Consider the following 23,270-nt stretch of genomic DNA (forward strand, 5'->3'; position numbering starts at 1 on the left):
GTGGGTCTGGCTTCTCCCGAATTTTAAAACAGACCATAATGGCGGCTCATTCAGAATACAATCTCATATTGGACTAAAATAGTTCACCGAAACATGTTTCTGAAAACATTTTAAGAGAGAAATAAGCCGTGCAGTTGCTGAATCTGTCTTCATTTCAGATCAACAAAGGTCAGTTTAAAAGATTTTCATCAGATTTTCGTCACGCTCATCCCGCTCGTCATTTCCGGTAATTGGTCATTGAGTCTGACTACCCACTGGCCGATTCAACAAGTCAAATCGGCCCAAATGAAGGCCGATAGCTCCTCCGACTGACAACGGCACAGAACACACCGAACAGACTCGAGTTACTGACCTCGCCAGACTGTCAGATGGCCGATAATCGGGTTGGTGTGTCAGCGCCTTAAGAAACCTTAAAAATATTTAAACGTTTCTAAAGCAAGTTTTTGATTCGCGATGGTACGATAAGGGAGAAGATGGGTTTAATCATATCCTCAGAATGTTTAAGTAATACTGAATCGAAATATATGTGTATCACGTCTGTTTTCAGATTTATCATCTTTTCAGAGTCATGACTCAGAGAAAGAATACCATTTCACGCTAATTGTGGCAATTAGACGATAAGGGTTTTAAAGTCCCATAGATAGCTCTATGAGCTGTTTGTGTTGATTAGAGGGAGAATCTACAATAACTAACTCACCATCGTTTTTAGAACACCTGCATGCACCTGTCCCTTTCACCTCACTCGGTATCTTTACCTCACATAGTTCCCTATGCACCCAAATGCATTCCTTTTCTTGGTGTCAAAAAAGTACACAAACGTTAAATGTGAAATCCCCAACAACTCTTCATTTAGTGCTCCATAAAATGTATACTGTAATACACTGTACCTCATTACAAAAAAAACATTGTTGTGGACGTAGAATGTAGTCAAGCTACTGACAAACGTACCTGGAGTCTGCTTTGCCCAGGTTAGCTCCGCCAGGATGGAGGATCGTTTGGTTCTTCGCCATCTCGACGATACATTTAGTGTTTAATTCCTTTTCTGTGGATCAGACAATACATAGTGTTACAAGCAAAGCACTAAACCTCACAACACATTTCTACTGTTATCATTGATTTTTTTCAACATTATTACACAAGTTGTATGTCGCTTTGCCATCTCCAGCTCTATTTCATGACAAAATAGGATAGACAGTGTAACAAAGATATCACAGTATCAACAACATACAGAAGTACACACATATGTCCCTTAGATTCTTCCCATGGTGGGAATACAACTGCAGAAACTTACAAGCCACCTTGTAAACTTTGACCCTTTTACCAGCCAACTTAATGTTCAGAGAAACGACCCAAAATGTTTACTGTCCAGTAGTAGTCATTTACTGTCACAGAAACTTTTACAAGCATTAAACCAATAGCTACTTCTTAGTTTAAGTTGCATTATTGATAAAGCACAAGTTAAATAGCATAATAGCTTCCTGTGACGCTAATCAATAAAACAGGACTTTCCAGGGAAGTTACGCACGCACAAAGCTACTTTATCAAGGTTGTAGTTTTGCAAACTACAACTTTAATGTCCCATTAAGAAATACAGTACATTCCCTACATATTTAAGGAATGCATGAGTACAGACTAAATATCTGATCTTTTTTTGGTAAAATACATAGCTCAAGTGTTCCTAGTATAAAGCACTACATATTAGGTTTGTTTTCATAGCTGAGTCAGTTGTATAACCTTCTTATAGAAGCCTTGCTGTGAAAGTAACCAGCAGAAGTGTTGGAAAATAACAACATGAAGTGCACTGGAAATTCATGAGGCTGGTAAGTCTCTCCATTCATCTTTCTTGCCAATGAGACCTAATGATGGTTGTCTACACACAGCAGGTCCTGGGCATCCAGTTTTTGGCCGAACTGGTCGAGCATTAAAAAAAGGGAAACCCTGACGAACTTCCAGCAAATTTGAGATTTGCTCTGCAAGTCAGTCTGACCAAGAGCCCATTCAAGCACATTTCCAATTTTTCCAAATCGAGGCACCAATCACAACCGTTGAGGCGGGCTTTACACAATGACGATAGCACAGCGACAGTGAGCAGCTTCTTGTTTACATTCAACATGACGACCACTGAAGCGCAGCAACCCGTTGATGCCGCTGTCGCTGCTACGTCACCCGGATCGTTGGTCTGATTGGTTGAAGGACTATCCAACTGCGCCCAGAGGCATTTGAGCGGCGTCTGTTGGTGACGCCCCTTTGGAAATGAGCTGTGAATGAACCTTGCCCAGACCCCCTCTCAGTTACAACTGAGAAGGGTCTGGTGTCAACCAGGCTACAATGTTTGGGCCAAAGCCACTAAAATATGACATGTTTTTCTTGAATGGCCAATTGCTGCAATGTACACTACACTACCATATAATACTTAATTTCTAAAATAAAAATGTCTTGTTAAGGGTCACAAAATATAAAATTTACATAAATAGGATGTCAGTAATACGGTCCGCTTTTAATGAAAATAGTCTTGATCTTGGCCTGTAGAATGTCAAATTCATGCTATTTAACCTGATAAGATACGGGTGGGACTCAGGATTCTTTGCCCCACTGTGTGGCTGCTGGTGGGGATATCCTCTTCTATTTTGCCCCCTTTCACAGGGAGGTCAGAGGTCAGGGCAAGAACAGCACTTCTTTATTTACAAATCAGTGTTTTCTCAGGAACACTACAGCAGAGAGGAGAGAATAAATAATGTCCTTCAAATGTATGGCCTGGTTCAAGCCTCCCAGGTAAACAAGCATCCATCCTGCTAAGAAGTGTACTGGGTATCTTAGCACTGTAGTGACCATCACCATTTGGCCCAGTATTTACATATAGACTGCTACATGTCTAAGACACAACCATTCCCCATATGACTAAGCATGTCTCCATTATGCAGCAAGCATGCAAGAGCATGCAAGGATTTTAAACTTTAGCAAATGTGTTAGGACAGGATAAACATTCTGTGGTATTAATTCCTTTCTTCTACAAGACCTGTCTAAAGCAGTATTACACTGCGTCATTTTATGCTATTACGCCTTCAGCTGCTTTTTCTGACCAAGGCATGACTACTCTGAAGCAGAGATGCGCACATAGAGTATCATGAATTAGGGTATGATGGTACAAGATCCTCAACAATCAGTGCACTATCCAGGGTTGATTAGAGTGTATAGGACACAGAGCCATTTCATAGACCTTTCCTCAATGTGTGATGACTTCACCAAACAACAACGTATTGCTTCAGTGATAATGCTGTTTTAAGAAACTTAGCATACTTGCCAAACAGTACCTGGCCATACAGGTTAGGGCTGGGCGATATGGAGAAAATCAAATATCACAATATTTTTGACCACACACCTCGATGTCGATATTGCAACGATATTGTAAGGTTGACAATTGGTGCTTTCACAAAATATCTTCCACATTTAGATTTTAGATAAATAACCATCATAATGTGGATATAATGACTAAGTGGGTAAAGGCAAATGATAGAACAGTTAGAACAGTCTGGTAAATTCAGAAAATGACATCACTTTACTGTAATGCAGCCTTTAAAACCAGGAAAAGACTAAAGTTACCATGTAACAATATTACAATTCTTCAAAATCTAAGACGATATCTAGTCTCATATCACAATATTGATATCATATTGAAATATTGCCCAGCTCTAATACAGGTCCAATCTGTTCCTGCCAAGAGTGTTTTTAACTGCTGCGCAGGTGGTCAGAAGGCTATGTATGTTTTACATGCCTAATTGTTAGCATGGTGTTGTTTTCCTAACAAACACATGCCAAATTACCAATTTAATCCTTCTGTAATGACAGGTAAAATAAAGAATGTCACTTCACAAGTTTTTTACTTTTTCCTGAAAGTGGCTGCTCAAGTAGACTACTCTAACTTCCCATCAACAATCAACAATCTACCATAATTTCCCTCCCTGAGATACAAAGGGGGAATCCCAACCTGAGGAGCTCTACGTCTGAGGAGAAGCTAGCGGTGCCTGTGCAAACCAGCAACATTAGGGATTTAAGGCTAAACCGTCTGTTAAGAGAGCCTCAACACTGCTGTTCCTGGCAGGAACACAGGGGTAGAGCCATGGAAACTTGGTGTCAAAGGTCAGAGGACCTGAATCACCCTCCAATCCTTCTGCTGTCAAGGACACTCCAGAGCAAAAAAAGCAGGGTGAGCCAACAGAGACAAAAGGAAGATAAAGTTAAACAGGGGGACTGACACAGACATCGAGGTTGCACTTCCTCTCTTCTTCTGTTGCTGCTGCCTACATTACCCATGTGCCCCTACTGCTGCAGCTGGACTTCCTGCTTAGCAGTAGGGATAGTGTGATGCGGTGTGGTTATGAGGATAAATGTACCCATTGTTATCTGCCTCTCCTTGCTCCATAACCAGCTCACACTTTCCACTTCTCTGTGGTCCTTCCCTGGGCTACCGGTGCTGAGGCTTGGCACAACAGCCCTGACATCAGCCAGGAAGCTGATTGGCCGTGGTGTTGCCGTTGCTACGCCTGGGTTTGCTCTGTTCTTCGAAGGCCACAGCCATGGGAACATGGAGCATTACGCAACGTTAGCAAATATTCATTCAGACTCACTCCCTTCCTGTCTTTGTCCAGCAAGGCTGCTACACCACCTCTCCTCCTCAACCTGGGATACACAGGGACAGTGCCCTCAAGGTTAAAGAAGCCTGCTTATTATTTCAGTGTCACAGGTCTGAATCCCTGCACCAGCTGGGCACATGCGATGGAGGAAAGTGAATGTGTATTCCTTTGCCCTCCCTTAACTACTGCTACTGTGTCCTGAAGAAACTGTCTCGCAGCAGAAGACAGGGAAAGAGCTGTACCTGAACTGAGCAGCTCAAAATGTGTGAAGGCCTGAATAGCAAATGATGTGCTTGAAAAGAGCACCAAGAGCAATTTTTCTAGGAGCGATTGATATGATGGAAGAATTCTGTGTCCACTCAGAGATTTAAGTGGTATTTGGGGGCTATTTGAATTCATAAAAGTCTAAACACTGGCAGATATGGACAGAAGCTCCATTCAGACAAGGATCAGAGAGGCACTACTGGAAACGTGGCACTGCTGGTTCCAAACCCTTTCCCACTGCCTTTAGTAAGCCATCAATTTGCCTGCTTGTTTTCCTTCACCAAAATCATAATTGCTTTTTCTTGCTGAGCAATGGAAGACACATGCAAGCATTTGCTTACAATGTTAACAAAATGTGTTTGGCATGATTGAAAGTGAGCACCAGTGAAAGCTGGACATACAGGTAATGCAGGTTGCTTCTCTTAAAAACCTGGCTGCTGCCAGGAGAAAAAATACATAAAAAGGACTCTTTGTTGGACTTTGCTTGATTGAACTCATCTTCTTTTGAAAGTGGATTTTGGGTGCTTGAATAATGGTTTTTCAACAGAAAAAAACAACACCGTGGGGGTTGTGTGTTCTTTACTCAGTATTATGTGTTAACTCAACAATGGAATTAAAGGAAACCACAAAACAAGCAGGTGTTTCTGTCAAGTGAGTCTGGCAGACAGTTTGCCATCACCTGTACCTGTCAGGTTAGTGGGATAAACTTGAATGACTAAATGAGTTGACACTGACAGCAGGAAGTGGACATGGGCATACTGGGAAGTGGTCAGAAACAGAACGCTCCCATTATAAATAAATTAGATGTGACCAGAGAAATCCATTACAGTAAATCCCTACCTTTGTGACTCTAAATCTACCTGATCTGAAGCTGAACTCCACCAGAGCTAAACTGTAGCCTCTCTATCCATCTCACCATCTACATAACCACAACCCTGGTAGTCAAATTACCCAACATCCACTGACTCATGTTTGTCTTTCAAAAACAGAAATACATGGAATTTCTGTGTGTCCAAAACAAATGTCTAACCTTGCAGCGAGCCATTTCTGAAAAAGTCACCCAGACTGCTGAGTTTCTCTACATTAAGAGTTCATAGTAAATCCCTGCCTATGGGAAAAGTGAGGCTATCCACTGCCTTGGTCTTGTGACCGACTTCTCCAGCTCAGGGGGGGGGGGGAAAGAGAGAGATACATGTGATTCATTCTGCCAGTTGTCAGTCAACCACTCTGCCTCAGCAGCTCTCCTCCTCCTCCTCCTCCTCCTCCTCCTCCTCCTTTCATGGGACATGACACATGGTCTCCTACAGCAAAAACACAGCTTGGCAATCGACCAGAAAAGGTCATCCGTCCTTTACTGCATGCTGCACTTAAAATCTGCAATATAATTAACCAGAGCATTTGCACGCAGATTTGTGTAACACTGTGCCTTTGTTACCCAGGCTTTTCTAGAATTAGGGATGAGGATGTAACAATGTAGCAGCCCAGGAAGGATTGGTGGACTAAAAATACATGCATGTTGGCCTAACGTAAGTGAGACACTGTTGAAAGGAATAAGAAAAAAGCTTCTTTTTCTAGTAGAAGATACTGTGTAACCGAGTGCACTGATGCATCTAAGAAGAGTTTTGTCTGACATCTTGCTGTTGCCCTCCTTAAATCATACCAACCCACAGCTATCCTGTGAAACTACTGACTTGCCCCACTGTTGCAGCAAGTGACAGATGAAGTCAAGAAGCTATTGGCATCTGTATCAGCCAGCAAAGGAGCCAAAGCGTCTAGCATTTTTAACAGTAGATTGCACACAGCAGCTTAGTTTTAAATCTAGCAGTAGCTGGATGGCTGAGGGAAAGCCCTATGGCAGCACTGTACAAACATGTGCCATACAGACCACAGCTTTTTTTATTCTGCAGTAGCTCATTTAACTAATGGGTGGTGATTTCTGACTGGCATCTCATTCCCAGGAAATTGAACAGGGAGTACTTAAATCAAGGCAGTCTCCTGGGTAGAGTGTTATTGTAAAATGCAGGGTTTTTTATAGTAAAACATGTGGTCTATGCATTATATGAACCTGAGATGATCTATCTCCAATACTGTCAATCTGATTTTGGTGTATTCATAATAATAATAATAATAATAATAATAATAATAATAATAATAACAACAACAACAATATGAGTTTTAGTCTATACATAACATAGCCTCAATGTATCCATCGTGTTAACCTGACATTCAGACAATGCAGACAGATGCCGTCTCCATATTCAGCATTCATTTGAGAGTCAGTGTATGTGAGCAGACTGAAGCCCTCTCACCTCTCCTGTTCATCGGCCGTACACGAACAGCCACCTTGACATTGGCGTCGTCCAGGCTGGGCTCCCCCATGCTGACTCCTTACCCAGGCAGGGGATGTAGCGCTGCTCCGAAATAAATCAGCTAAACAATCATCCAAAAGCCTGGAAATGTTGCGCTAGCCGGACTGTCAGCCAGCTAGCTTAGCTCAGCTTTGCTCCAGAGACCAGGCATGTCCACGGGCAAACAAAAAGCCTGGGCAAAACCCCGCAGGAAGCCAGCCGCCGCCGCCGCTGCTTATCTTCTTCTTCTGCTCATATTCCAGGCTAATTTAAATCCACAGAGACGTGGAGGCTGGAAGGGAAAGGAGAGATGTAAATTAAGCAGCTGATGGATGTGACTGAGCAAACGTATGCTATCTGCACGGCAAAAAAAACGGGCTAGCCAGCTAATTTTGCCAGGCAAACTGAAGGGCAGCAGCGACAGGAAAGAATAAAGTTTTGGCCATTTCCAGCCAATTGACTACGTAACATCCACAGACACAACCCAACCTTCGAGCTACATACCTTGGTGGACTCATCCCAGAGGTGACACCGCTAACCTACAAGTACAACCGAGAAAGATCCCCAGAGAACCGCCTGGCCCGATCTACTTCTTCCCAACGGAATCCACTATGTCCTCCCTCTGTACAGTCTATGGTCGAGCTACAAGCAGCTAGCAGCATCCGCCCTTCCGCTACAGCATCACCTCTTCAAATTAAAAGCGCATCGGTTAAACTCTCGTCTGTCAAACTTTGAAATCGAACTAGAACATACACGTGATGTGACAGTTGTTTCTCAAGACAAAAGTATTTTTTTTAGGATGAGCTAAAACATATGCTACATTTACCTAGTCCTGATCATATAACGTCACAGTATAAAATAGGTCCTGAATGCATTACTTTTCTGCGCCGCTAACGTTAGCCAAACCACCAAAGAAGCCGGGACTGCTGTCAAACGAATTGTAAAAACTTCTGGTCACACGCCTTTCAGTTAAATTATCTTTTCAAACTAATGTCAACTGGGAATGTAGTTTAGGTCAGAACCCCTAAAATAGCTAGCGTTAGTTAGCCTAAATAACTTCAGCACACTGCTCTCCCTGCCTCGCCTAACGTTAACCTCACCCACCGCATTAATATAACGTTAACGTTATAGACCTAATACTAACTACGGATTCCTTTGAAGTACATGCACCTGTTAACACTGACTGTTCGTTTAATTTTGTCGAAATTATCTGTTGAACATGTTTACATTACTCTATTCTTAGTTTAGTCTTCACTCTGCGGTTTCCACACCAGGGGGACATTAAGTTAAACAGCCGCAGGAGACTGTTAACCGACTAGTTAGCGAGTAGATAAAAGTGCCGGTCAAGCTCGGTTAGAAAGAAGTCTACTTAAAATGGTACACGCCATCCAGAAGAAACTGACTAAATAACAATTCATGGTACCCGTCTTTTGGATAAAATATTGGGAAAAATGTCTGTTACCAGATGTGTTCAAGACCCCAATCAGTCACGCGACACTTCCGCTGTCCACCGTCAACAAGGTTAAGGTTAAACTTCCCGTTATAGTTTTCAAAATAAATCCAGTCCCATTATGACACATTACCTGATTCAGACAGGCCAGTTTAGTTTGCATTCCACCTCACACAAGTACAGTAAAAAAACAAAAAACATTATAGCACAGTACCAGCACTATACAACAAAACACTTACAAATACACAGCACTGAAATAAAATATGCCGGTATTAACTACACAAAAATACAAATTTTAGGTAGATATCAAAAACTCACAATGCAGCTATTTAAAGCAATTATATTTAAATATATTAATGTTTCCACCTATATTGTATCTTTTACAATAAACAATAACAATAACAAAAACAACTTTGCCATTTTACATGCTGTCAAGTATAATACTCAAATGGAATGCATTGTTAAAAAAATGTGGGTTTTGTTGTCACTATGACACTATGCAAACTATATAGTGCACAACAGTCTGAAAGATACTTCATTTAGCTGACTTTTGTCAGAATTTTTGAAAAATGTTTATAAGATGAGATAAGCATATTGATTAGTTGCTGTCAGTCAGTTGCAGCATCACAAAGACAGAAATAAGTATGCTACAGATAAATAGAGAAGTCAAATAAACAAAATGAAATAATAATAAGAGAAAGACACAGTTACAAGTTTAAAGTAACAAGTTATGAGGTAAAGTGAGAACCTTTTGCATGTTTACTGTATGTTTATGTGCGATGTGTCGCCATTTTTTGTTCTCTTGACTGCCCAAGACGAATTTCTCAGGAAACAATACAGGCTTATCTTATCTTATCTTATCTTATCGTTCATAAGCCATAATGCCATTTAATGTAACTGTGCATAAAACCAACCTTGGTTTTAATATTTATGTAATGTTTAATAACTGTAAACATTGAGTTCATGATTAGCAAATAAAATCTGTGATTATATGCTGTACTTTGATGTATAGATTCATTAGTACTGACATTGAAGATGATAATTTGCACAATACAGCCTATGTAATGTAAATGCAACTCAAGGATTCATCAAGATGAGCAATTCATCATCAGTATTGTTTATTACAGATAGATAGATAAACGTTTATTGATATGTATTCCTTCATGACTGAAAACCTTTATTTATTTATTTATATTTAATTCTGTAATTCTTATGTCTAATCTAAAATTACAGCAAAAAGCTTTTTTTTAGGATTAGCTATTATTCTGAAAACAAGTACCGGAAATAGAGAGACATTCTGCAACGAAACAAATCAACTTACTGGAAGGTTTCTGACACCTGCTGAACACTAGTGGTACTACAAGATATCATTATTATACAATAACACATATTGCCTAATATTAGGCATCTTCTAGCGAGTAAGTGGTTGCATTTATGTGCTGTGCCTGAGAAACTAAAGGCAGTGAACATTTAAATATGAGGCTGGGGGGGTGGGGGGAGGGGGGATGTGAAGCCAGATGGAGGTGCATGGTGAAAAATGAAGGAAAGGATGATGAGGGCCTACATCAGCTATAGAAGGGCTTCTTCACCTTTTTTTCTTGGGAAGAATGGATCATTAGTTCACCAAACAGGACTTCACCCAAGTCTATATAAGTACATTTTAAATCAGCTTCCACAGACCAAAAAGAGGAATTGGTCTCTTCACTCATCCCTTTTTCAAAGGAAATAGGCCCTGCAAATGTTCCTGTCTCAACCAAAATGTCTCATAATGTGTCTGCCTAATCATTCAAAGACTTTCTGCCTTTTGCATTTTAAAAACAGTGTGTACACTGAGTGCTTCACAATCGTATCCCAGCAGTTTGGTGTCTTGTGACTGTTGCTGGGATCTGATCAGTGGAGCAGGTGAAACCACTAGAGGGCACTCTGCTGTCAAATGTAGCAGCATTGAAGTGTAATGTGGTGGAGGACAACACTGGCTGTTTAACATCCCTTGCAGTGTAGAATTGACCACTTGTTTAACCTTTACACAGCCTACTGTAATTCTTTATGGAATGAATTTAAAGTATATTTATGTGGACATTATATCGTTTTTTTTTTTTTTTTTTTTTTTAAAATATGATCTTCTTTGTTTGTTAATATTAGAAGAAGAAGAATGCATGCCTTCATTTATCCAGCAAGGGGAAATTCACATGTTCACTCTGTTGGTACAGTTTTTACACACATTACACTACTACACTAGTTTTTACACACATTACACACATTACACACATTGTTTATGGTTTGCCTAATGGTAAGGGAGTGGAGGTAATAACTTACAGTACAATCTTTCTAAATTTCCCCCAACATCATTCAAGCTTACCTAAACTAAACTTTCTCCCAGGTGAACTGCAATCGGAAAAGGTGACCAGAAGGACAGAGCGTATTCAGCTCTTGTCATCACAGCGTCGAGAGAAACACGCAGACAGAGATGGTCCCCCGCCTCTTTTTCCAGGAAACATGTACACACCAGCATCTGCTGTCATTGCTTATGTCTGAAGGATTTTCAGCTGTCATTTTTTTCTACTGGCTGGCTCCCAGTCTGGTTGTTGGTTGTTTTTTAAAGAGAGAAAAAAGTGCATTGGTCAGCTATAGCATTCCATTCAAAGATTAAGACTTAGAAAATGAAAGTTGTAAAAAAGCAAATGTATGTTTGAAAATAAAATATACAGTATCAACACTACTCTAACAGTATTTGACTGTATAAAATGTCAATGTATTCTGTACCCAAAGGCTTTGCATAAGCCAGAATAAACCGATAAAGCACCAGGATGTAAATGTAATCTCATTGAAATAATGCTCTTAAGCAGTAAAACGGTGAGATGGCTAGTTTCAGTATTGAAGTGTTCGTCGTACTTGCTGGTCAAACACTAATTCACATTTTAGAGAACACATTATTTTTGTAAGAGTAGTCTGTTGTAAGATTAAGGATACAGTCTGTATTTGTGTTAATCATGTTTTATGATTATAAACAGAGTGTAGACTAAAATGCATAGTCATGACATAAAAGATATAATTCAAGCAGTCAGCTTGCAGTCAGAAGCTAGTGGGCAAAACAAATCAGGCAAGTAGACAAGTAATCTAATGTGGAGTCAAACTGTTTCAGGCAGGTAATACAAAGGTCTACACAATGAACATAGACAAACTGCAATGGTTAACTGAGAGTTTTTATGTTTGTATGTATATGATACAATATATCCCAATTCAATGGCTGGATCCATTCAAGGACTGGGCCCAGGATGATGGGTCCCGAGACCTGAAAGCCATGCTGGACCTGTGTCTCCATGCAATCCTTAGCTTGGAAAGTCAAACATTTCCAAGATGATCACCTTAAAGTTGCCCTCAAATGGACGACAGCGTCAAAAGAATAGTTTAACATTTTGGGAAATATGCTTATTCACTTTTAGAGTGTTGGATGAGAAGAGTATTGATACCACTCTCATGGCTGTGATACCTGGGGTTAGTAGCCAGGTAGTTAGCTTAGCATAAATCCTCAAAACCATAGAGAATAAGCTAGCCTGGTTCTATATAAAGGTAACTAAATACACCAGCACCTCTAAAGCTCTAACAGATTTAAAACCAACATATATTGCATGTATAACAAATATTCATCTGTAACACCCTGTGATTAAAAACATATTTAGGCTGCTAATGAGAACATGAGTTTATTTCTAGTTTCAATTATTTAGGATACACCCTGCAAATTGTATTGGTCCAATTCATGTGATAGTAGTGACTGAAATCCACCTTAATGTAAAAAACTAGTAATACAACATAGACATGTTCTGACTAAACATGTTGATGAGGATCGCTTGAATACTCCTTTAAAGCATGAATTAGCACCCAATGGATACTAAGACCTGCAAAGAGTACAGTGGTTGGGTCCTCAAAATTCATTAAAAAAGAAAGCTGCATTTGCAACCACATTTGAAGGAGCATTTGTGCCTTGTCTTTTCTTTATGATGTATCCCTTACAGACATGCAAACTTCCCTCCATCCAGCCCCTAAAATGGGGCACAAAATGGCTGATGGGGAACAGGTGAACAGGCAGGAGGTGGGGTCGGGTCGGCTGGCAGAGAGGGACACTTGCTAGGGGCGATTAGTGGACAGATGATGGCAAATGGACTTCAGTGAGACTCATCCAGGCTGAGGGAGTATGGGAAGGGAGTGAACAATGACACCCTAGAGGCACGTTACACAGAATGCATTGTGTGCTTCTGGAATTACCTTTGCACAATGTCCAATAGAAAATCAAGTGATAAATAAGTTTAAGTAAAACATTCAATGTTTGAGGACATATGTATGAAAATATACCATCTGCTAGGTTTTTTTTTTTTACCATTTATGACTTTCAATTAATAGGCTGTTTAAGGCCAAGCACATTTCATTTCCTTTTCCCTCTGCTCCCCCACCCCTCGCTCTGCACATAGCCACTCAAATGACGTATAGTGCTACGTAAGTGCTGAAGTGAATGAGGGGATGTCAAACAATTACTGAATCATGCCACTCCTCTTATACGTACTGTAGGAGAACTGGAAATAACAGGTTTAAACAGAGGAAGTGGGGGGGGAGTACGGAGAAGACAAGGATGTCACAGCTGTCACCATGACACACTGTAAGTAACTGGATAAAAAAAATCAAGTTTCGCCCCACAGGTCTGTTTACTTTCTTTCAAGCTGGTTAATTCAAAGTAAATGTTTGGACCCCACACCCGCAGGAAACCTTAGAGGCTTCGAGTGATTAAGACTCCCACGGGGGTTTTCTATGCAAAGGGCATAGACTGTTTATATTATTTAATTTCATGTAATGAGGAAGTAGCCTTTTGTTATCTCCCTCACACAGATACATACAATACATGTCAAATGAGAGGTCAGAGGTCAACAGGGAGAAGCACCCAGGAAGGGAACACATTGAAAGGTTAAAAGGTAATTACACTCTCAAATTCTGCTAGAACCCTTTCTACCAACATATTTCAAAAAAATAATTGAACAGAGCAATGAAGGAGCAGCTGTAGGCATGGTCTTGTGGCTACATTGTGTGTGAAATAACCTAGTGAGTACAATTTTATTATTAGTGATAAAAATAATTATAAACTAAAATAAATAACATCCAAGTTGTGAAAACAAGAGCAACAATTCACAGCCATGCTAGGGACAGTGGAGTAAAACAAGATTATGAGGAACAAGGGAGTAACAATTCTGCATTCAGAGGAAAGGAGAAATACATTAAACTAAGTAAAGTATTTTTGTTAATACTGGCTCTGGGGTACAGTAGTGGGGAACAAAAGTTTGGGGCAAATGTTGCACCCACAAATCATGTATCCATGTAACCATGTATCAGCTAATTTATATAGCTCACATTACTGTATTGTGTCAACAGTTAACTTCATTTAATATTGTATGTGGCAATTGTTCCACCAAAACAAGTTCCTTCCCAAGATCATTTTGCAGAGCCAGCATCGCTGCGTCTGGAGCTTAGCGCGGCCCAAGATAATTGTGATTGGTTTAAAGAAATTATTGTTTTGGTTCTCCTATCCCAAAATGTATCTGTGGTCAGACCTATCTCCACAGCGCTGTGGAGATAGGTCTGGCTATGTGAGACTACTCGGGCGGTAACTGCCAACTGAAGAATGCAGCGCAAGCCTACAGCTTATTAAGCTTCTCACAGTTGCTTTCGTACCTTTTACTCAAATCAAAAATAAATTGAATGTCAATATACAAACTAAAGTGCATAAACTGTATGCAAAATAACACATAGCTACAAGTGAGTAAAGATACAAAATAAAGTGCATTTACTGTAAATAAAACAGGCAAATTATAATACCCTATATGCCACATTAACGACACTAATATTCTGCGGAACCTATAAAAATGAACACATTTCACAGTTACAATATGCTACCAAAACTGTGGGGGTAACGAAAGGGGCTTTGGGAAACTAAGATGGAGGGGATAATGAAGAACACATAAAAAATAAGTTATGCTATGTACAGCAATGTATGTAGGGCAATGTAGTTGTAGTTGTGTGTTTTGGGGTAAGAAGCTCAATGAAAAGGGGACGAGGTACAAATCTTATTTAGCAACATAAAAGGGATTTAACAGGTTAAACGCTAGCCCACCTCATAGACAATTAAACCTATCAGCATGTTATCTGGATTGATTACAGTGTAGGTGCTGTTCCTTTTAATGGATGAAGTACAGCAAAAACAAACACTCTTTCACTTTGATCATGGCAGTTATGAGGGAAGTGTCCCCAACCGAAAATCTGACAAAAACTACAGATATATGGTTATTATTTGCTCCTAGCAGGCATGTTTGTCTACCACTGCAGCAGCTCAGAATGGGTAGGCTGGAGTAGAAAACAAACGTACTACAAATGTACTTTCCTCAAGTTCACGGCTATGAAAGGCTTGTATTGTTATTTAATACAACAGTACAGGCAACAATAGAGTAATGGTAATGCAATAATATAACACAGAGGAACCTATGAATTATTATTTAAATAACTTTAATGACACAGTAAAAAACAAGATATGCAGACAGTAATATAAATCTTGACTGTTCATTGCATTGTATTTTTGTGTCAAAGTTATGGTACACATCTGTAGGAAATTGAACTTTCTCTTGTTCTGTATTTCTTTTGCCCTGGTGTGTGCGCGTGTGTGTGTGTGTGTGTGCGTGTGTGTGGTGATGTGAGTGATAAGGGTGGAGGGGTCCTTATCTGCTCCTTCGCTGAGATGACTCGATTACTGTAATTGTTCCGGCCACTAATCAGACCAAAGCAGGAGATGGTGTGTGTGTGTGTGTGTGTGTGTGTGTGTGTGTGTGTGTGTGTGTGTGTGTGTGTGTGTGTGTGTGTGTGTGTGTGTGTGTGTGCGTGTGTGTTTGTGTGTGTGTGTGTGTGTGTGTGTGTGTGTGTGTGTGTGTGTGTGTGCGTGTGTGTGTGTGTGTGTGTGTGTGTTTGTGTGTGTGTGTGTGTGTGTGTGTGTGTGTGTGTGTGTGTGTGTGTGTGTGTGTGTGTGTGTGTGTGTGTGTGTGTGTGTGTGTGTGTGTGTGTGTGACACGATTAGCTGAAAGATGGATGTATTGGGGATTCTCAACATTAGCTAAGCTGTTCTTCAAGTGATATCACACTTGTGGAATTGTCAATAATTCCTCTTACAGATGATCCAATTAAAGGCCAATGGTACATTTTGACTTTATTTTTTTGACATTAATGTTCCACAGAATGTTTTTTGGTGTTTTTCATTATTCTCCAGCAATTAAGGGCTTGGCTGCCTTGCTCAAGGACATGCTGACAGTTGTTACTGAGGATCAGGAGAGCACTACACATTCTTCCTCCCTGGGTAGGCAGTGACAATGTGGTATATTAAATGTTCCACAAAGTGGGGACATTAACTAGCTTTTCTTGTTTCCTGGTCTGTCTGCAGCAGACAGCAGTCACAACAAGTTACAGGAGCCAGCCGGTGATTGGAGGGCTGCCCGGTTGAATTCCCAAAAGGCTTGGGGAAGTCCAGGCAGGATGAAGACATAATTGAGTGATGCTACCCTCCAGCAGTGTACTGTACACACACACACACACACACACACACACACACACAGTTTCAGTGCTTTTTTTTATAATGATGTCTGCTACTGAACACTATTTTTTGTTAAAAACAAGGCTGTGTGATACTTAACAGTACTTTTGGGAAACTAAATTGTTAATCAGACAGACTTGTTCAGCCCAAAACTTAAACATGTCCTCTAGTATTTCAACCTGATCTCACAGAATTCCGTGAAATGAACACGGCCCCTTAACTCAAAATCTGTGGCAGTTTCACGGAATCGCAAAAAAATCTGGATGGGCCCACGGAAGAATTCCGTGAAATGAACACGGCCTCTTAAGTTAAGGAAAAGGTCGTGGGTGGGCTTACGTTTCCATGACACGCGGGACAACAACGGGATGGTTGGGTTTAGGAAAAGAAGAATGGGACGGTTGCGGTTGGGGACACGATCCCCGGTCTCCTGGGTGAAAGTCCTGTGTTTGACCCATCCACCCCCCCCAACCATCCTCCCTACGCAGATTTTCGGGCTTTCATACTACTCACTAGCATAGTCACTCCTAATTCTAGGTCATCTTCTCATTGACTTTACATTGGCATTGTTTTCCGTGGTGGCCACATGAAATTTTCACACATTCCTTGCCACCACCACGTAACGCGGTGTGCCAGCCAGTTAAATATTTAATGTTGAACAACACTCTAAACTTGTTAGATACAGCCCAGTCTTGATTGTCCTACCCAGTCTGGAGAACATCACGTTTTAGCATCTGAACATGATCTGAGAGCAGTCCACTTTTGAACATAGTCACGACCTGAGCGATGTGATGTCATCCTGTCCATTACAAGAGGCAAAGCAATGCATCAAACCTCCCACATCTCTCAAACCTGAAGCTCCAGCCAACCAAACCCTAATGAGATCTCAAATGGTTGCTTAATATAATTGTCTTTATTGCCTATTGCCTCAGTGCAGGGCATGGCGGGGATTAGGGGTGCAGTTAGTGTTGGGTGTGTGCAGGGTGGGGGGGCGGAGGTATGCGGCTAAAAGCAAAGCCCTGTTCAGGAGACAGTGGAGATTGCTCTTTATGGCCTTGGTGGCAGAAGTCCATGCCAGAATATGGCCGTCCATTACAGCGGGCTCTATAAGGGTAATGACTTTAGCAGCTTTATAGCCATGAGCTCATTACTTAGACAGGCCAATCTCATCAGCAGCCGCCCCGGTGACCAACAAAGCAAACTGGTTCGCGGGTAAAAACAGGCCCAAGGGTTTTCCCTGTGCAGTCTGGAAGAAACTGTGTCTTGTGTAGACTGAAGGCACCACACATAGACAGAAGATGAGGCTTTCCAGGGGTTTTGATGGTAGACTTTATTTCCGACTGTCGTCCCACTTACTGTGCAAAAGACCCAGGCTATGATGTACATACACTGACAAAATGATAAAGATTGTTAAAATGTCTGGACATTGGTGGGTCTTTGCGTGCCTGCACAGTATGCATGCTTGTACGTTTTTTTTGCAGATAGAGAATCTGTAAGTCTCCAACAGACAGGCAGACAGTGATGAAAAACAGCAGCAGCATCATCATCATTGACTCTTCCTGCATCGACTCATCGGCCTGGTGCTTCCTGGGTCTGCAGTGTTCAATAGGGAGCTGCAGGAGTTTGTTTGTTTCATCTCACACATCAACCACTGACAGATTTATTTTAAACCCAGAGTTTGATAGTACACAGTGGTCTAGAAGCTAGGGATGTGGCTTGTGATGGCCAGGGTAAAATGTAATTTCATGTTTGTTTTATCCTGTGTTCAGCGCACTCATTCACCCGCAGGTATGTTATACGTCTGTTTCATTCATAAAATATGTCGTTGTGGTTGTAAGCTAGTAGCCTAGATTAAATTACATCCTGCTTCCATTCAGCGCAGACGTTTTATTGCTCCGTGTTTGGGTTGGCCTACTATTTTCTTTTCTCTTGTCCCCCTGTACTTGTGTTATTAATATTAATATTAAGTTATTAAGTTATTATTACATTGGTTGCTACAACAGTCTTTCAATGCTTTGTTTGGTTTATCTCACGATACATCTAAAGTTTACTAAGTTACCGTATGCAACACTGGAAATGCAACGATGCATCTGTAACTTATTGTAAATAAATGATTTTCTGTCCGAGCAAAATATTCATCGCGACTATATGACCTCCCCGTAACACTAACTCAGTAATCTCCAGTGGGAAATACAGCACCGTAAAGAAAATACCTGTACGACAGCAGGTGTGGTAAAACACTACTGCTTTTGTCCAAAGCTAGAATCAACACAAACTGAAAGTTACATAGCAACTTTAAAGACCAAGTTAACACCAGCTAAATTAGGTGACGTAGGAGTGTATTTCAGGGCGTGGTCAGTACATTATGACGTCTGTGGTTACAGGTGCAACAGTCTTGAAACCTTCAACTTGAGTGAAACACGGCTTGCCGCCTGTTATGGAGTTACTGTTTAACTTTTCTTCATTTCTGCAATATCGGTGCATGATAACTACAGAACACTTAGTTAGGGAAATGTGCAATGGCAAAAAAAGAAGCTTAAACACTTGGTTAGGTTAAGCAGAATCAGAATCAGAATCAGAATCAGAATCAGAATCAGAAAGGGCTTTATTGCCAAGTACGTTGCACATACGAGGAATTTGTCATGGTGTTGTTGGAGCATGTCACACATACAAATATAAGAAGGATAAAAAGATATAAACAATATAAGTATAAACATATACACACAGTACGTATTAATAACGATAAAATACATTTAAATAAATAGTAAAATAAGTTAAACAGTAGTGAAAAGGGACGCTACAGCAGAGTAGGTACAGTGGCATGAGGAGCCAGAGGTGGGGTGTGGAGAGAGTCAGGATGGATTCCGAGCCTTGTTTAGAATGCTAGTGGCGGAGGGGAAAAAACTGTTTATGTGGCGTGAGGTTTTGGTCCTAATGGACCTCATCCTCCTGCCAGAGGGGAGTGGCTCAAAGAGCTTGTGTCCGGGGTGGGAGGGGTCAGCCACAATCTTTCCAGCACGCTTCAGAGTCCTGGTGGCGTATAGGTCCTGGAGCGGCGGCAGATTGCAGCCAATCACCTTCTCAGCTGACCGAATGACACGCTGCAGCCTGCCCTTGTCCTTGGCAGTGGCAGCAGCGTACCAGATGGTGATGGACGATGTGAGGATGGACTCAATGATGGCTGTGTAGAAGTGCACCATCATTGTCTTTGGCAGGTTGAATTTCTTCAGCTGCCGCAGGAAGTACATCCTCTGTTGTGTTTTCTTGACGAGGGAGCTGATGTTCAGCTCCCACTTGAGGTCCTGGGAGATGGTAGTTCCCAGGAAGCGGAAAGACTCCACAGTGTCAATTGTGGAGCCACAGAGGGTGATGGGGGCAGGTGGGGCTGGGTTCTTTCTGAAGTCCACAACCATCTCCACTGTCTTTAGAGCGTTGAGCTCTAGATTGTTTTGCTTGCACCAGGTCACCAGGTGGTCAGCCTCCCACCTGTAGGCGGACTCGTCTCCATCAGAGATGAGTCCGATGAGGGAGGTGTCGTCCGCAAACTTCAGAAGCTTGACGGACTGGTGACTGGAGGTGCAGCTGTTGGTGTACAGGGAGAAGAGCAGAGGAGAAAGAACGCAGCCCTGGGGGGATCCGGTGCTGATGGTCTGTGAGTCGGAGACGTGTTTCCCCAGCTTCACATGCTGCTTCCTGTCAGACAGGAAGTCAGTGATCCACCTGCAGGTGGAGTCAGGCACACCAAGCTGGGAGAGTTTCTGCTGAAGCAGAGCTGGGATGATGGTATTGAAGGCAGAGCTGAAGTCCACAAACAGGATCCTGGCGTAGGTTCCTGCGGAGTCCAGGTGCCGGAGGATGTAGTGGAGGGCCAGGTTTACTGCATCGTCTACAGACCTATTGGCTCTGTAGGCAAACTGCAGGGGGTCCAGGAGGGGGTCGGTGAGGTCTTTGAGGTGTGAAAGCACAAGGCGCTCAAAGGACTTCATAACCACAGAGGTCAGGGCGACGGGTCTGAAGTCATTAAGTCCTGTGGTCCTTGGCTTCTTGGGGACAGGGATTATGGTTGAGGTCTTGAAGCAGGCTGGCACGTGACATGTCTCCAGTGAGGTGTTAAAAATGTCTGTGAACACTGGAGACAGCTGGTCAGCGCAGTGCTTCAAGCTGGATGGGGAGACAGCATCCGGTCCAGCAGCTTTCCTGGGATTCTGTCTCCTGAACAGTCTGTTGACGTCCCTCTCGTGAATGGAGAGAGTCGTCACTGAGGTGGGAGGGGGGGTGGAGGTGGAGGGGACCTTTAAGGAGGGCATTGGTAGGGGGGCCCAGGACCCTGCTGAGGTGGGCGAGGTGGAGGTGATGCACAGTGGCTGTAGCTGTAGGGAGGTGTCGTGGGGGATGGTGTCAGGACTGTCCTTTTGTCTTTCAAATCGACAGTAGAACTCGTTCAGGTTGTTGGCTAGGTGTCGGTCATTGAAGGAGTGGGGGGTTTTAGGCTTGAAGTTGGTGATCTGCCTAAGTCCTTTCCAGACAGTCGCAGAGTCATTAGCTGAGAACTGGCGTTGGAGCTTCTCAGAGTACCGATGTTTAGCCTCCTTCACTGCCTTGCTAAATTTGTACTTTGACTCTTTAAATCTGTCTTTGTCCCCACTCCTGAACGCCTCTTCCTTAGCCAGCCTTAACCTTCTGAGTTTGGCTGTGAACCAGGGTTTGTCATTGTTGTAACTCACCCTGGTGCTTGATGGAACGCAGCAGTCCTCACAGAAGCTGATGTATGACGTCACAGCCTCTGTGTACTCATCCAGACTGTTGGTAGCAGTCCTGAACACATCCCAGTCAGTACAATCCAAACACGACTGGAGATCCTCCACAGCTACACTGGTCCACTTCCTTGATGTCCTCACTACAGGTTTGCAGAGCTTTAGTTTCTGCCTGTAGGCGGAGCACAGAGTTATGGCAAATAAAAGCCAATATTAATGCTTGTTTGTGATGAAACGTGAACTTCAGTCTCTCCAGCATTAAAGTCAGATGCACTACACTCCAATGCACCACCCTGACCTCTCACTGATACTTTCCACATTGCTACATAACCAGCACACTGCTTTATGCAGTGGCACTCAACATTGCAATTGTCATGTGCTGCAAAATCTGTATTTTTTGTTGGGATACGTGACTGTTTGGCTACAATAGTCTGTTCATCTTGTAATATTAGATTATTTGCCTCTTTAAATAATATATTTTCCTGTATGTAATGGTTCTCAGTTGTTTTGTTATTGACCCTCAGTGCTAATGGTCTCTTTAGCTAAATGTGTTGCCAAAACCTATTGCACTGTAAAGTTAGTTTCATTTCTCTGATTTGTGGAAAATGAACTAATCGAGCTAACAAGCTTGCTAGTGGTCAGTCAGAGGAAGAAGTTTACACTGGTTAAATAAAAGTAAATTGTACAACACAACTAATAAATTACGATAGCCTCCTCCATTTCGGACTCTCTGGCTCTCCGTCTTTCAGAGGTCAGCACTGTCAAGATAGCTTGCTATTGGTCAAACTGAATCTAAATTGAACTCTACATTTGCACAGATTAATTTCACCTCCTGGAGCAGATCCACTGATCGCGGTGGTTCCATTGGAATTAATTGATTTTGCCGAAAGATTTTGCCTTTTTTAATCCTGGTATGTGTTCAAGCCAGGCCTTCACGTCAGACCTTCCAAAGACTGTATTTTTTACTTAGTCTAAAGGCCCTGTTGGCTCTTTCAAATGAAAGTGCTCCCAAAACCTTCATAGTAAAGTATTTTTTTTACGTAACTCTTAATTTCATACTTCCCCTTTTTCTATGTCCTCCAATTTAAACTGTCACATCAATACCAGTCAATAGGTCAATACTATAGCTTTCGGTGCAACAGTGATTTTGTCCGTGAACTCCTCCCTGTGTAGTTCCATGAAATGTGAAGCTTTGCTGCTGCTGTGTGGGTCTGTCTGCTTGCATCGACGTGCATGTACGAGCTGTGCATGATTGTGAGCCAGTGAGTGAGTGTGTGTGTGTGTGTGTGTGTGTGTGTGTGTGTGTGTGTGTGTGTGTGTGTGCAGACGTGAAGCATCCAGGGAACACTGGTAGATAACAATGTGTTTCTGTTCTCTGCTCTGCTGAACACCAATCACTTCCTCTTTCAGATAAGGCCCAGAGAAATGAAAATAGACAAGTGAATGTGTGAGTGTGTTTTTAAGTCATGTAGGGATGTGTGACAATAACCCATTAAGTGTTTTAGAAGTCTTGTGTTAAATATTTCTGCAGTATTGCTGATACAGCTGTCCTTGAGTAACTTTTCTCATCTTGGTTTGGACTGACCCCTCAAGCGGAAAACCCCCACAAAACATTGGGTCAGGCATCTCTTAGTCCCTGATGCTTTGGCCTGCTGACCACATACAGATTTCTTAGCTAATGGTTCTGACCTCTATTAGTGCCCCTGTTCCATCACAGATTCACCTCTTCCATCCTCCTGCACGTATTGGCCTCCTCCTGCTCTGCTCCTGACACCATCTGTTTCTTAAATGTACTCTTTCTTTTCCACTCCTCACCCCAAATCCTAGAAGGATGCCGCTGTCCCTCAGGTTGTCAACATCCAAACTGCATCAAGACATTATGACACTCAAGTGTGGTTGAACCATTAATGTGACACAAAGAATGAGATTTGGTAAAGACAACCTGAAAAATAAACCACTACAAATCTACCACAATGCAGGATGATGTGACTCGAAGGAGGCGTGCACCGGCGGAATGTATTGATGAGTCTTTTGACGACCTTTTAATGTGAATATGGTGCACATTTGATGACTAAAAACATATGAACTTGTCACATATCCCTCATAGATATATTCTGATTTTTTATTTATATTTTGATAATGCTTCCCATACAATATAAATAACATGGGTCGTGAGGCAATTTAAGTGTTAAAGAATGCCAAAAAAAACAA

The 23,270-nt window shown here is 41.9% G+C and overlaps 1 protein-coding gene across 7 annotated transcripts in view; it reads right to left on the minus strand.

Annotated features, from left to right (window-relative positions):
* kif13ba (kinesin family member 13Ba) overlaps nt 1-8,803 on the minus strand; it is a 51,371-nt gene extending 42,568 nt beyond the window's left edge. For 3 of the 7 annotated variants that reach the window (XM_035999121.1, XM_035999120.1, XM_035999116.1), the window contains exons 1-4: nt 8,706-8,732; nt 7,748-7,930; nt 7,205-7,535; nt 949-1,042 (exon numbers count right to left, since the gene is read on the minus strand). In XM_035999121.1, coding sequence (XP_035855014.1) covers nt 949-1,042; nt 7,205-7,274 — 164 coding nt within the window. In that variant the 5' untranslated portion in view covers nt 7,275-7,535; nt 7,748-7,930; nt 8,706-8,732. Of the gene's footprint in view, nt 1-948; nt 1,043-7,204; nt 7,536-7,747; nt 8,336-8,666 lie in introns of those variants that run through there. The other 4 variants (XM_035999122.1, XM_035999118.1, XM_035999119.1 and 1 more) reach the window with 4 other exon arrangements.
* Between the last annotated feature and the right edge of the window lie 14,467 nt (nt 8,804-23,270).

The sequence above is a fragment of the Sander lucioperca genome, chromosome 3 (assembly GCF_008315115.2).
Source record: "Sander lucioperca isolate FBNREF2018 chromosome 3, SLUC_FBN_1.2, whole genome shotgun sequence".
Lineage (NCBI taxonomy): Eukaryota > Metazoa > Chordata > Actinopteri > Perciformes > Percidae > Sander > Sander lucioperca.